Source organism: Coturnix japonica, chromosome 2 (assembly GCF_001577835.2).
Source record: "Coturnix japonica isolate 7356 chromosome 2, Coturnix japonica 2.1, whole genome shotgun sequence".
NCBI classification, from domain to species: Eukaryota; Metazoa; Chordata; class Aves; order Galliformes; family Phasianidae; genus Coturnix; species Coturnix japonica.
In genome coordinates, this window is record NC_029517.1 from 134687947 (window position 1) to 134700753 (window position 12807).

The window sequence follows — 12807 nt, forward strand, 5'->3', positions numbered from 1 at the left end:
TACTTGGAGAAGAGGAGCTCCAAGGGGACCTTCCTGCCGCGGAAGCTCGCCCGCCTGACACCTGGATTGCCTGCGCGACGACCGGGCCCGCTCCAGCTCAAGCTCCAGCTCCAAGCCTCCCGCTCCCGCTGCGTGGCCTCGGCACCGGCCGGCTTGGCTCTTGCCGTCTGCGGGAGCTGCCGACATTGCGTTGTGGCGGAGCTGGCTCCTGCTGCTGTGTCCATTCTGGGTGGAGCGCACGGCCCGACCTGCGGCCGCTGACGATGGCATTGAGAGTCGGTCATCCTGGAGATGCTTAGTGTCCCAAAGCCTATATTGCGGCAGGGACGTCCTGCGAGCGCTGGTGCTCGGGAGTAGCGAGAGGGGCACGAAGAGATAAGATGCCAGAGAGCGTGACGTCTCTGGCCCTGGAAGAGCCCCACGCTAACAACGCTAGGTATGTGTGCGCCGCAGGCTTTGGAGGGCGTCCATCGCTCAGCGTAACGCAGCACCGCACTCTTGTCCATCAGCTGCGCTCAGCACCGTGCTCGCGGCTCGCGGCACGCAGCGGCGCAGAGCTGAAGCATAGGGTGAGTTTCGTGTGGTTGGGTCCGACAGACAGGCTTCTCTCGCGTATAGCATCGCTGGGGTCAGACAGGACACGGCTCATTCGTGGTCAAGTAGCCCCGCCTGGTAGGCGGCTTGACGGGGTTCAGGAGTGATTCGCCAGAAGGATCTGGGCTACTCTGTCGACACGGCAGATGGAGTCCCTGCGATCAGGCTATTACATGGATCCTTGGAATGGGGACGATCTGGTTCTGTAGAGAGGGATGCGGTGTGCTGTGACGGACCGTGGTCGCTGGCGACAGCAGCTTTCGTGCACTACGAATCCCACCAGCCCAGAGGAGACGGCCCTCATCCGAAAGGAGAGTTCTGGTCTCTTCACTGGGTTCGACCAGGAAGCGGTGGAGCCTGCGCCTCCAGCAGCACCATGGCCGTGCCCTGCGTCAGGATGCCCTGCGCGGATTAGTGATGCTGAATTCTTCTGTCTTGCCGGGGTCAGCCTTGGAGGGCCGCAAACGGCGATGCAGCCCGTGCCGTCCATGACAATGATAGCGGGAGGCCCATCCTGCGTCCCTGCTCAACCGTCTTGAGCCTGCACCAGGCGATATCAGGCTCAGACGTTGTAGAGTCCCGCGATAGTGCAGCTGACGCAGATACCAGAGGCTTCTCACCCTGCGGCCTAGAGAGAGCGAAGTGTTGACATACTATTAGCTGCTGCGACTACCGGCTGCGTCATGGGACGCGGGACAGGAGCTCGGCCAGCTTCTAATCTCCGACATGGCGTGGGCTTCCGCAGCAGCTCGTGCCGCTTGCTCGGAGACGTACTGAGAAGAGGACTCCCAGAGGGAGACCTCCTGCCTGGAAGTCGCCGCTGACCCTGGATGCTGCGCGACACAGGGCCCGCTCCAGCTCAGCTCAGCTCCAGCTCGTCCGCTCACTGCTGGCGTGGCCGTCAGAGTCACAGGCCGCTCTGGCTCTTGCCCGTCCTGCCGGGAGCTGCGACATTGCCGTTGTGGCCGGAGCTGGGCCTCCTGCTGCTTGTCATCTCTGGGGTGGAGGCGGCACGGTCCCCGGACCTGCGGCCCCGCTTGACGTGGCGTTGAGAAGGTCGGTCATCTTGAGAGACTGGCTTCAGGTCCCCGCCTATGTACTTGCGCAGGAGGGTCCTGGCGCTGTGTGCTCGGGGACTAGCGAGAGAAGAGGAGTTCCAGAGGGGACGCTCTGGCGCTGGAAAAGCCCCGCTGACGCTGGTATGTGTGGCTGCATGGCTTTGGCGGGCGTCTCGCTCGCTGGTAGAGCCACCAGCCCTTGCTCATCACTGCAGCACTCAAGCAGCCCCGTTCTGGTTTGGGTCCGGCAAGCAGCGGCGCAGGAGCTGAACATAGGTGAGGTTCTCGTGGTGTTGGGGTCGAAGAAGCCCTTGGGTATCGCGCTGGGGTCAGACAGGACGCGGCTCATCTCGTGGTCAAAGTAGCCCCCTCCCCGCTGGTAGGCGGCTTCGACGGGCAGGCGGTGGCTGTGCACGGGGTCGATGATGCCGCCGGTGGCGATCTGGGCCTCCAGCAGGCGCACGCCGTGGTCCCTGATGATCAGCTCCTTCTTCATGGCCTGGAAGAGGGACATCTTCTGTCCTGTGCATGGGTGGCTGTATCCCGTCACAGCTTTTTCTGCACAGAGCAGTTTCTTGTGCAGCTCGCTGCCCACCAGCCCAGAGGAGACGGCCTCATCCACAGAGAGCTTCTGGTTCTTTACTGGGTCAATGATAAAGCCGGTGGCCGCCTGCGCCTCCAGCAGCACCAGTGCTGTCCCCGGCCTCAGGATGCCTTTCCACATGGCCTGGTAGATGCTCATCTTCTCCATCTTGGTGGGATCAGCCTTGGAGGGCACCAGCACGCCGGCGATGCTGCCCGTCCCCTCAAGGTATCGTCTCACGCTCTCCTTCTGTGCTATTTCTTCTGCAGTCTCTTTTCCTTCCTTTAGTTTTTCCATGGTTTCTTCTGTTATTATCTGTGCACTGAGAAGTTCTGACGCTGTTATTTGCTGTCTGATGCCTTGGAACCAAACGTCTTTTCTGTTCTGCTCTTTCTCTTTGATGATGTTTAATATGATGTCAATGATTCTCTGTATAATGTGGTGGGATTCCTCTTTGTATTTCTGTACGAGTTCTTTTCTTTTCTCTTCTGTGATGTACTCAGAGCACAGAAGTTCCCACAAGGATAATTCACTCCCTTTGTACTTCCCAACGGACACCTCTACCTTTGTTGACAGCAGTGCTTTCTTTGTTTGCTCGTCAATGTAGAAATAGTCCTCTTCTTTCTCCAGGACTGGCAGCAGGTACAGCCCCATGTCTTTGTCTCTAGAACACCGTTTCAGGAGCTGACTGTAGCTGCTTTTCTCATGGATGTTTGGATCTATAAATCCTTTGTTGCCGTGGTCGGGATCAGAAATCAGCAGGAATGTGTCCCCGTCCAGGTGGCCGCGCCGGTAGGCCACCTCCACAGGCAGGCGGTGGCTGTGCACAGGATCAATGATCCCCCCCGTGGCAATCTGTGCCTCCAGCAGGCGCACACCGTGCTCCTTGGCTGCTACCTTATTCCTTATGGCCTGGAAGAGGGAGAGCTTCGTGCCTGCCTGGGGATCTGTGTATCCTGTCACGGCTTTCTCTGCAGACAGCAGCTTCTCATGCATCTCGCTGCCCACCAGCCCGGATGAGACGGCTTCATCCACAGAGAGCTTCTTGTTGGTGAGCGGGTCGATGAGGAAGCCGGTGGCAGCCTGCGCCTCCAGCAGCCCCAGCGCACACTGCTCAGAGAGGAGCCCCCTCTGCAGCGCCTGGTAGATGCTCATTGTCTCTTTCTTTGATGGCAGCAGCACTCCGGCGACGCACCCGGTGCCGTCCAGGTACCTTCTGACTGCATCCTTCTTGGTGAGGCTGTCAAGTGTCAGGCTCCCATCTTGCAGCTGATCCAGAGTTCTCTTGTCAATGATCTCTGAGTTGAACAGCTCTGACACTGACACCTCACCCCGCAGCCCTTTAACTTTGAGGGCTTCTCCTTTTTGCTCCGTCTCCTCAATTATTTTGAGGATGAGAGCTATAAGGTCTTCCAGAGTAAGAGTCTTGTATTTGTACTGCTTTAATAGTTCTTTCCTTTTCTGCTCAGAGATATAATGAGAGTAGAGAATATTCCAGACAGACACAGTTTGGTCCTTGAATCTTCCAACTTTCACTTGAAGAGGCTTTGACTGCAGAACCTGCCTTGTCAGCTCATCAATGTAGAAGTATTTTCCCCCTTCCTGCACAACCTGTAGCATGTACAACCCCGTCTCTGCATCCTGAACGCACCTCTCCAGGAGCTGCATGTAGGTCAGGTTCTCTTCTGTATTGGGATCAAAAAACCCTTTGGTGTCATCGCTTGGATCACTGAGGATCAGGTTGAGCTCCTCATTGAAGTAGCCACGCTCGTAGGCCACCTTGACGGGGATGCGGTGGCTGTGCACGGGGTCGATGATGCCGCCGGTGGCGATCTGTGCCTCTAACAGGCGCACACCGTGGCTCTTCACAATCAGCCCTTGGTTCATGGCTTCAAAGAGGGACATGGGTGCTTTTGTGTAGGGGTCGGTGTAGCCCGTCACAGCCCTCTCTGCAGAGAGCAGCTTTTCATGAATCTCCAACCCGATGAGCCCGGCCTTCAGCGCCTCCTCCACTGAGAACTTCTTGTTTTTCTCCGGGTCGATGATGAAGCCGGTGGCAGCTTGCGCCTCCAGCAGCACCAGCGCCGTGCCCGGCCTCAGGATGCCCTTCCGCATGGCCTGGTAGATGCTCATCTTCTCATTGCTCGGCTGGATGAGGACTCCCGCTATGAAATTGCTGCCCTCCAGGTATAGGCGGACGGAGTCCATTTTGGTGACTTCTTGGACTGTTTTCTTTCCCTGGTTGAGCTCATCGAGGGTTTTCTTGTCTATCAGCTGGGACCGGAACAGATCGCTGGCGGACACCTTTTTCCTCAGGCCTTTGAATGCAAACTTCTTGCCTTGCGTCTCGGTCTCTTTGATAATCATGGTGATGATGGTTATGATTTCTTGCAGTGCTTCGGCATTCTCATCTTTGTACTTCTGCACCAGCTCCCTCCTTTTGCTGTCCGTGATGTACTCGGAGTTGAGGAGGTCCCAGACGGACACCGTCTGCCCTTTGAACCGCCCCACGTTGATGCAGACGGTCACAGATTTCAGCACCTCCATGGTTTGGTCGTCCACACAGAACATGGCATCTTTGGACAGAGGAAGGAGCCAGAGGCCCGTCTCGGCCTCGTGAACACACCGGTCCTTCAGCTGCTGGTAGGTCACATTCTCCTTTGTGTTTGGATCAAAGAAGATCTTGGTGCTGTCGTTCAGCTGCATGAGGCTTTGGTTCAAGTTCTCATCGAAGAAGCCGTACTTGTATGCAGCCTGGAGCGGGAGGTGGTGGTGGTGGATGGGATCGATGACCCCCCCTGAGGCCAGCTGGGCCTCCAGCAAAGGCACAGCGTCAGCCATGGGAACGAGCTCCTTCCTGACAGCCTGGCACAGGGAGATGGGGCTCCCGGTGTAGGGGTCTGTGTAGCCCACCACCGCCCTCTCTGCGCGGAGCAGCGTCTCTGTGAGCTCTTCACCAACGATGCCCACCTGCACAGCGTCCCTCACACTGAGCCTGCGGCTTGTGGTGGGGTCAGTGAGGTACCCTGTGGCCGCCTGAGCTTCCAGCAGCTTCAGGGCAGCCCCAGGCAGGAGGAGGTTGTTCTTCATGGCATCGTAAAAGCTCATCTTCGTTTTGGATGCCTCTACGAGCACCCCGGCGATGCTGCCCGTGCCCTGCAGGTACCTCTTCACACTGCTGTCTTCAGCCACCTCCTCAGGAGTTCGGATGCCCTGAGCCAGCTCTTCAAACATCTTCTCCGTGATGATGCCGGCCTCCAGCAGCCAGATGGCGGGGACGCTGCCCCGCAGACCTCCCAGCATGATGTGGGTGCGGGCTTTCATTTCCATCTCCCCCACCAGCTCAAGCACCAGCGCAATCAGCTGCTGCAGCGATATTTCCTTCGCCCGGAACTTCTCCACAAAGTCCCTCCGCTTCTCCTCGGTGAAGTACCCGGAGTGGATAAGCGCCCAGAGGGAGATTCCTTTCTCCTTCACTATGGTTTCCCGAAAGAGCTGCTGGATTTGCTCATCCGTGTAGGCAGGAGCGGCTGTCTGCAGCAGAGGCAGCAGGTGGAAGCCAGACACCTCATCCTTCTGGCAGCGCTGGATGAGCTCAGCGTAGCTCACGTTCTCCTTGCTGTCTGGGACACAGAAGGCTTTGTTGCTGTCACTGGGCTCAGAAAGGGCTCTGCTCGTGTCCTCATCCAGGCACCCGCGCTTCTGGGCAGCTTCAATGGGGACGTGGTGGCCACACGCTGGGTCGATGATGCCTCCAGTTGCCATCTGCACCTCCATCAGCTGCATGGCCTGCTTGTCCGCAATCAGACCCTTCTTCATGGCCTGGAAGAGGGGTATCTTCTTGCCTGTGAAGGGGTCTTTATAGCCCGACACTGCCCCTTCTGCTTGCTGCAGCTTCTCATGCACCTCCGGCCCAACAACACCCTCCTTGACGGCCTCATCCACACGGAGCTTCTGGTTGTTCACGGGGTCAATAATGAAGCCTGTGGCAGCCTGAGCCTCCAGGAGTGGTAGGGCTACTCCAGGTACCACGATGTTCTGCTTCATGGCCTCGTAGATGCTCATCTTCTGGTTTGAGGGCTGGAGCACGATGCCCCCGATGCTGCCGGAGCCATAGAGGTACTTTCTGACCGAGTCCATGCGCAAGACTTCCTCGGGGCTGACAGTGCCCTCCAGCACCTCCTCCAGCAGAGCCCTGTCGATGATGCCCGTCTCCATCAGGTGGTACGCGCTGACGCTGCCCCTCAGGGCCGGAAACTTGATGGGGGCCCACTTCTTCATCTCCTCCTCCAGCATGGCCCGGATCTGCTCCAGGCTGAGCTTCTTCAGCCGGTAGTGGTTGAAGATCTCCCGGCGCCGCCCCTCGCTGAAGTACTCGGAGGTCAGCAGCTCCCACACAGAGACTCTCTCCCCACGCAGACGCCCGAAGCGGACGGGCAGCCAGGAGCTGCAGAACAGCTCTCGTGTGGCAGCGTCCACCAACTGCCGCCTCCTGCTGTTCAGGGGGAGGAGGCAGAGCCCGCTGCCTGGCTCCGTCACGCACTTCTCCTTCAGCTGCAGGTAGGTGAGGTTCTCCTCCGTGTTGGGGTCGAAGAAGCCCTTGGTGTCGTCGCTGGGGTCTGACAGGATGATGGTCATCTTCTTGTCCAGGTAACCGCGCTTGTAGGCCACCTCCACAGGGATGCGGTGGCTGTGCACGGGGTCGATGATGCCGCCAGTGGCGATCTGGGCCTCCAGCAGGCGCACGCCGTGCTCCTTGACAATCAACTCCTTCTTCATGGCCTGGAACAGGGAGATCTTGTCGCCTGAGCAGGGGTCTCGGTACCCGGTGACACATTTCTCTGCTGACAGCAGCTTGTCATAGACATCGGGGCCGATGACGTTTGCCCTTAAAGCCTCATCCACGGAATAATGTTTGTTGGCCACCGGGTCGATGACGAAGCCTGTGGCAGCCTGCGCCTCCAGGAGGATCAGCGACGTCCCTGGCCTCAAGAGCCCTTTCCTCTTGGCCTGGTAGATGCTGATCTTCTCCTGGGACTCAGGAAGCAGCAGCCCAGCGATGCTCCCTGTCCCTTCCAGGTACTTCCTGACCGTGTCCATTCCCACTACTTCCTTGGCTGACGTTTCCCCCTCCTTCAGTTTCTTGAACAGGTCCTTGTTGATGATCTCGGAGCTCAGGAGCTGGTCAGCGGTCACACGCCCCCTCAGTCCTTCAAAGGTGATGTTGGCTGCAGAAGCTGTTTCCTCAATGGTGGCACGGACAGCCTCAGCCATCTCCTGCATGGAGAGCTCCCCCTCCAGGTACTGCCGGCTGAGGGCAGCTCTTTGCTCACTCTGCATGTAGTCAGAGAAGAGGAGCTTCCAGAGGGACACCGACTTTCCTTTGAACTTGCCAACAGCAATGGGCACCTTCATGTTCTCCAGAGCCGTTTGGGTGCTGCGGTCTAGGAAGAGGCGCGTCCCTTCGGGTCCATCACCGAGCGGCAGCAGCAGGAGCCCAGTGCTGGGGTCGGTGACGCACAGCGCCAGCAGCTCTGCATAGCTCAGCTTCTGCTGGGAGCTGGGATGGAAGAACCCTTTGGTGTCCTCGGTGGGACTGGTGAGGAGCTGCAGGGTGCTCTCATCCAGGTACCCCCAGTGGCACGCAGTCTCTGCAGGGACACGGAAGTGCCGTCCCGGAGCGATGACACCACCAGTGGCCACCTGAGCCTCCAGGAGGTGGAGACCGTGGTCCCTGGGGACGAAGCCCTTGCTCATGGCTTGGAACAGGGACAGCATGTCCCCGGTGCAGGGGTCCTGGTACCCGCTGACAGACCGCTCTGCTGAAGACAGTTTCTCATGCAGCTCGGGGCCAACGAGGCCGCTCCTGACGGCCTCATCCACGGAGAAGCTCCTGTTCTGCACAGGGTCGGTCAGGCTGCCGGTGGAGGCCTGCACCTGCAGCAGCGCCAGTGCAGCGCCGGGCAGCAGGAGGTGCTCCCGCAGTGCCTGGTAAAGGCTCTTCCGCTCCCCAGAGGGCAGAACCACACCGGCCACGCTCCTTGTGCCGCACAGGAACCGCTGCACCGCATCGTCCTCGGCCACCTCCCGGGCTGACACCTTCCCCTCCTGCAGAGCCCTGAGCACATCGGGGCCGATGATGCCGGCATCGCGCAGCTCCGTGCTGCTCACTCGCCCTCCCAGCCCCACGAATGTGAGCTGCAGGGGCAGGAGGAGGAACCCCGAGGCCGGATCCACCACACACCGCCCCCTGAGCTCTGTGTAGCTGACCCTCTCCATGCTGTTGGGGTCGAGGAACCCTTTGCTCTCCTCGCCGCCGTCAGACAGGAGCTGCCCCATCTCCTCATCCAAGAGGCCCATCTTATAGGCAGCCTCTGCCTGGAGCCGCTCACCCGTGGCTGGGTCGATGAGGCCCCCGGTTGCCAGCTGGGCCTCCAGCAGCCGCAGGCCCTGCTCCCTCCCCAGCAGCTCCTTCTGCATCGCCCGGAACAGAGGGATCTGCTCCTCCGTGTAGGGGTCCACGAAGCCGGAGGCCGCTCTCTCAGCAGCCAGCAGCCTCTCCTTCAGCTCCAGCCCCACCAGCCCCCTCCGCACGGCCTCTGCCACAGACACGAGTGACTTCTGCCCCACATCAGCAATGCCGCCCGTAGCCGCTTGCGCCTCGAGGAGGAGCAGTGTGGGCTCCATGTTCAGCAGGTGCTCTTCAGTGGCATCGTAAAAACTCATCATCTTCTTTGAAGCCTCTATGTACACCCCAGCGATGCTGCCGGCTGCGCCGCTGCTCTGCGTTGCTGCTGCATCCCTGCCAGCTGCTGCCGAGGGTGCTGCGCTGGGGTTCACTGCTGCCACATCCCTGCCAGCTGCTGCCTTCTTCTTACCAGGCAGGCAGTTTGCTCCTGGTGCATCCCTGTGCTCACTGTGGCCGTTCATGGCCGTCCCATTCATGGCTGTCCCGTTCAGCAGCGCCTTGCTCGCCATCCTCCTGCTCCCTCCGTGCCGTGTCCCGATCACAGCAATCTGTGGAGAGGGGAAATCAGTGAGAAATGGGCTTTTCTCAAACTCACTGAGGGATATGATTTAGTGTAGGGTTGTTAGAGTTAGGGTACTATGGTTATAGGGTACTATGGTTATAGGGTACTATGGTTATAGGGTTCTGGTTGGGCTGCGGTTGGACTTGATGATCTTCAAGGTCTTTTCCAACCTGGGTCATTCTATGATTCTATGATTCGTGTGGGGAAGAAAAGGAGAAGTATCCCAGGGGCAGAGAAGCTGAGCAGCCATGGGCTGAGCACGGAGCATCTGCCCGCTGCACAGAGCCAGCCCCATTGCAGGAACAACTCTGCTGCTCCCTGAGCTGCTGAGCTGGCTCCATGCAGGACACACAAGGATGGGATGCTGTGATGGACAGAGCTCAGGGTCGCAGCTGGGGGCAATGGGGTGAGGTGGTCAAAGCCCCCCATAAGGCATGAAGGAACTTCAGACCCCAGTGGGGGTGTGGGAAGTGCCGACCTCTGATGTGTTTGGAGAGCTGCTGGGTGTGCAGGGGCTGCAGGGGGTGGCTGAGCACTGTGCAGAGCAAACCAGAGGGAATAGCTTTAAATCAACATGGGGGAGTGGGGTTGGATGAGGGGGGGAATCCCTTCCCCAGAGCCAAGGGTGCCCCATTAATGGAGGTGCCTGAGGCTGCGGATGGGGCCCGGAGCTGGTGGGGGTCACCCAGCACACAGCAGGGGGGTTTCCAGCCCAACTGTGCAGTGCTTCTGTGATTGTGAAGGCTGCTTCCAACCCAATGGCTCCGTGTTCTGTGCTGATGTGGGGGCTGCGCTGTGAGCGGGACTGCAACGTGAGGCACAGAAACAGTGCATTGCTGTGGCTGCAGCGAGGTGAGGACTGCCTGCATCGCAGCTGTGCATGCGTCCCGCCCTGAGCTCACAGCCTGGCCTGGCGCCGATAGAGCAAACACCAGCAGTGCAGAGCGGCGCAGCTGTGCGCATGCACACGTGTGCACCCCGAGCAGAGCGGGCACCAAAGGGCCCCGTGCAGCCCCAGCTCACCCGGCAGGACCCTGAGCACGGAACCATCTCTGCTGCTCTGACTCTGTGCTTCCATAGCCCCAAACCTGCACCACGAAGTGGGGCAGGGCGTGGGCTTGGCACTGAGCCTCCATGGGGCCAGAGGGAAAGAAGGCTCACAGCTCAGCAGAACGTTGAGGGGCGCAGGGAGGAAGCAGTGGGGAGGGAATGGGGGGGCACAGAGAGGAAGGAGTGGGGTGGAAGGTGGGGGGGAGGGAGGGACGCTGATCTGCTGCTCCCTTCCATTGCACACAAACAGCCCCATGGAAACCGTGAGTAAGGTGAGCTCTGGGCAGGGCGGCTCCAGGCTGCCCTTAGGGTGCTCCTCAGCACAGCCCTGTACAGCACTGCACTGCACAGCACAACACAGCACTGCACACCAGAGCACTGCACTGCACAGCCCTGAAAAGCACTGCACACCAGAGCACTGCTCTGCACAGCCCTGCACTGCACAGCACTGAATAGCATTGCATAGCCCTGCACTGCACAGCACAGCCCTGCACGGCACTGCACAACATGGCACAGCCCTGCACAGCACAGCACTGCGCTGCATAGCACTGCATAGCCCTGCACAGCCCTGAACAGCACTGCACACCAGAGCACTGCTCTGCACAGCCCTGCACAGCACAGCACTGAATAGCATTGCATAGCCCTGCACTGCAAAACACTACACAGCCCTGCATGGCACAGCGCAGCCCTGCACTGCACAGCCCTGCATGGCACTGCACAACATGGCACAGCCCTGCACTGCACAGCACTGCATTCCACAGCACTGCACTGCAAAACACTACACAGCCCTGCATGGCACAGCACAGCCCTGCACTGCACAGCCCTGAACAGCATTGCACAGCACTGCACAGCACTGCATAGCACAGCACAGCCCAGACCTGAACAGCACAGCACAGCACACCACAACACAGCACAGCACAGCCCTGCACTGCACTGCACAGCACTGCATTGCACAGCACTGCTTAACACTGCACTGCATAGCACTACACTGCACAGCATTGCATTGCACAGCACTGCATAGCGCTGTACTGCACAGCCCAGCACAGCACAACACTGCATAGCACTGCACTGTACTGCACAGCCCTGAACAGCACTGCACTGCACAGCACTGCATGGCACAGCACTGCAAAGCACTACACTGCACTGCACAGCCCTGAACAGTATTGCACAGCACTGCACAGCACTGCACAGCACTGCACAGCACTGCATCGCACAGACCAGTGCAACCCTGCGCAGCCCTGAACAGTACTGCACAGCAATGCATAGCACTGCATTGCAGAGCCCAGCCCAGCCCTGAGCAGCACAGCACAGCCCTGCACTGCATAGCACGGCACTACACTGTACTGCACAGCACAGCACTGCATAACACTGCACTGCATAGCACTGCACTGCACAGCATTGCATTGCACAGCACTGCACAGCGCTGTACTGCACAGCCCTGAACAACACTGCACTGCACAGCACTGCATGGCACAACCCTGAACAGCACTGCATAGCACTGCACTGCACAACACTGCATAGCACTGCAAAGAACTGCATAGCGCTGCCCTGTACTGCACAGCACAGCACAACACTGCACATGGCACAGCCTGATGATGGTGTGCACTGCACTGTGCATTGCTCCATGCACTGCTCCATGCATTGCTTTGGGCATTGCTTCATGCATTTCTCTGCTCTCTGCTCCCTGCATTGCCCCAGCATTGTCCCATGCATTGCTCCATGCATAGCTCCACTCACTGCTCCATTCACTGCACTGTGCATTGCTCCATTCACTGCTCTGTGCATTGCTCTGTGCATTGCTATGTGCATTGCTCCACTCACTACTCTGTGCATTGCTTTGGGCATTGCTTCATGCATTGCTCCACACATTGCTCCATGCATTGCTCTGTGCACTGTTCCGTGCATTGCTTTGGGCATTGCTCAGCTCATTGCTCCATGCATTGCTTTGGGCATTGCTCCGTGCATTGCTCAGCGCATTGCTCTGTGCATTGCTTTGGGCACTGCTTTGGGCATCACTCCGTGCATTGCTTTGGGCATTGCTCCATGCATTGCTCTGTGCATTGCTCCGTGCATTGTTCCATGCATTGCTCCGTGCATCGCTTTGGGCACTGCTGAGCTCATTGCTCCACGCTCTGCTCCTTGCCCTGCTCCACACGCAGCATCACCCATCGCTCCTCACCCAGCCGCACACCCCCCGACCCCCCGGTTCTATGCCCACCCTCCCGGCTCCGTGCCCACCCCCCCAGCTCTATGCCCACACCCCTTGTGTCCGTGCCCACCCCCTCCGGCACTGTGACCCACCCGCCGCTCGCCCGCTCGCTATGCCCACCCCTCGCTCCGTGCCACCCCATCCCCGGCTCTAATGCCCACCCCTCGGCTCCATGCCCACCCATCCCCGGCTCTATGCCCATCCCCCCCGGGCTTCTATGCCCACCCCCCCGGCTCTATGCCCACCCCCCCCGGACTCTATGCCCACCCCCCCCGGCTCATT

At 59.3% G+C, this 12807-nt stretch overlaps 1 protein-coding gene across 1 annotated transcript in view; it reads right to left on the minus strand.

Moving 5' to 3' along the window:
• Positions 1-9381, minus strand: part of EPPK1 (epiplakin 1) — a 28627-nt gene extending 19246 nt beyond the window's left edge. Inside the window, exons 1-3 of the mRNA XM_032442606.1 lie at positions 1790-9381; positions 1506-1730; positions 1126-1222 (exon numbers count right to left, since the gene is read on the minus strand). Coding sequence (XP_032298497.1) covers positions 1126-1222; positions 1506-1730; positions 1790-9213 — 7746 coding nt within the window. The 5' untranslated portion in view covers positions 9214-9381. The remainder of the gene's footprint in view (positions 1-1125; positions 1223-1505; positions 1731-1789) is intronic.
• Positions 9382-12807: the final 3426 nt, after the last annotated feature.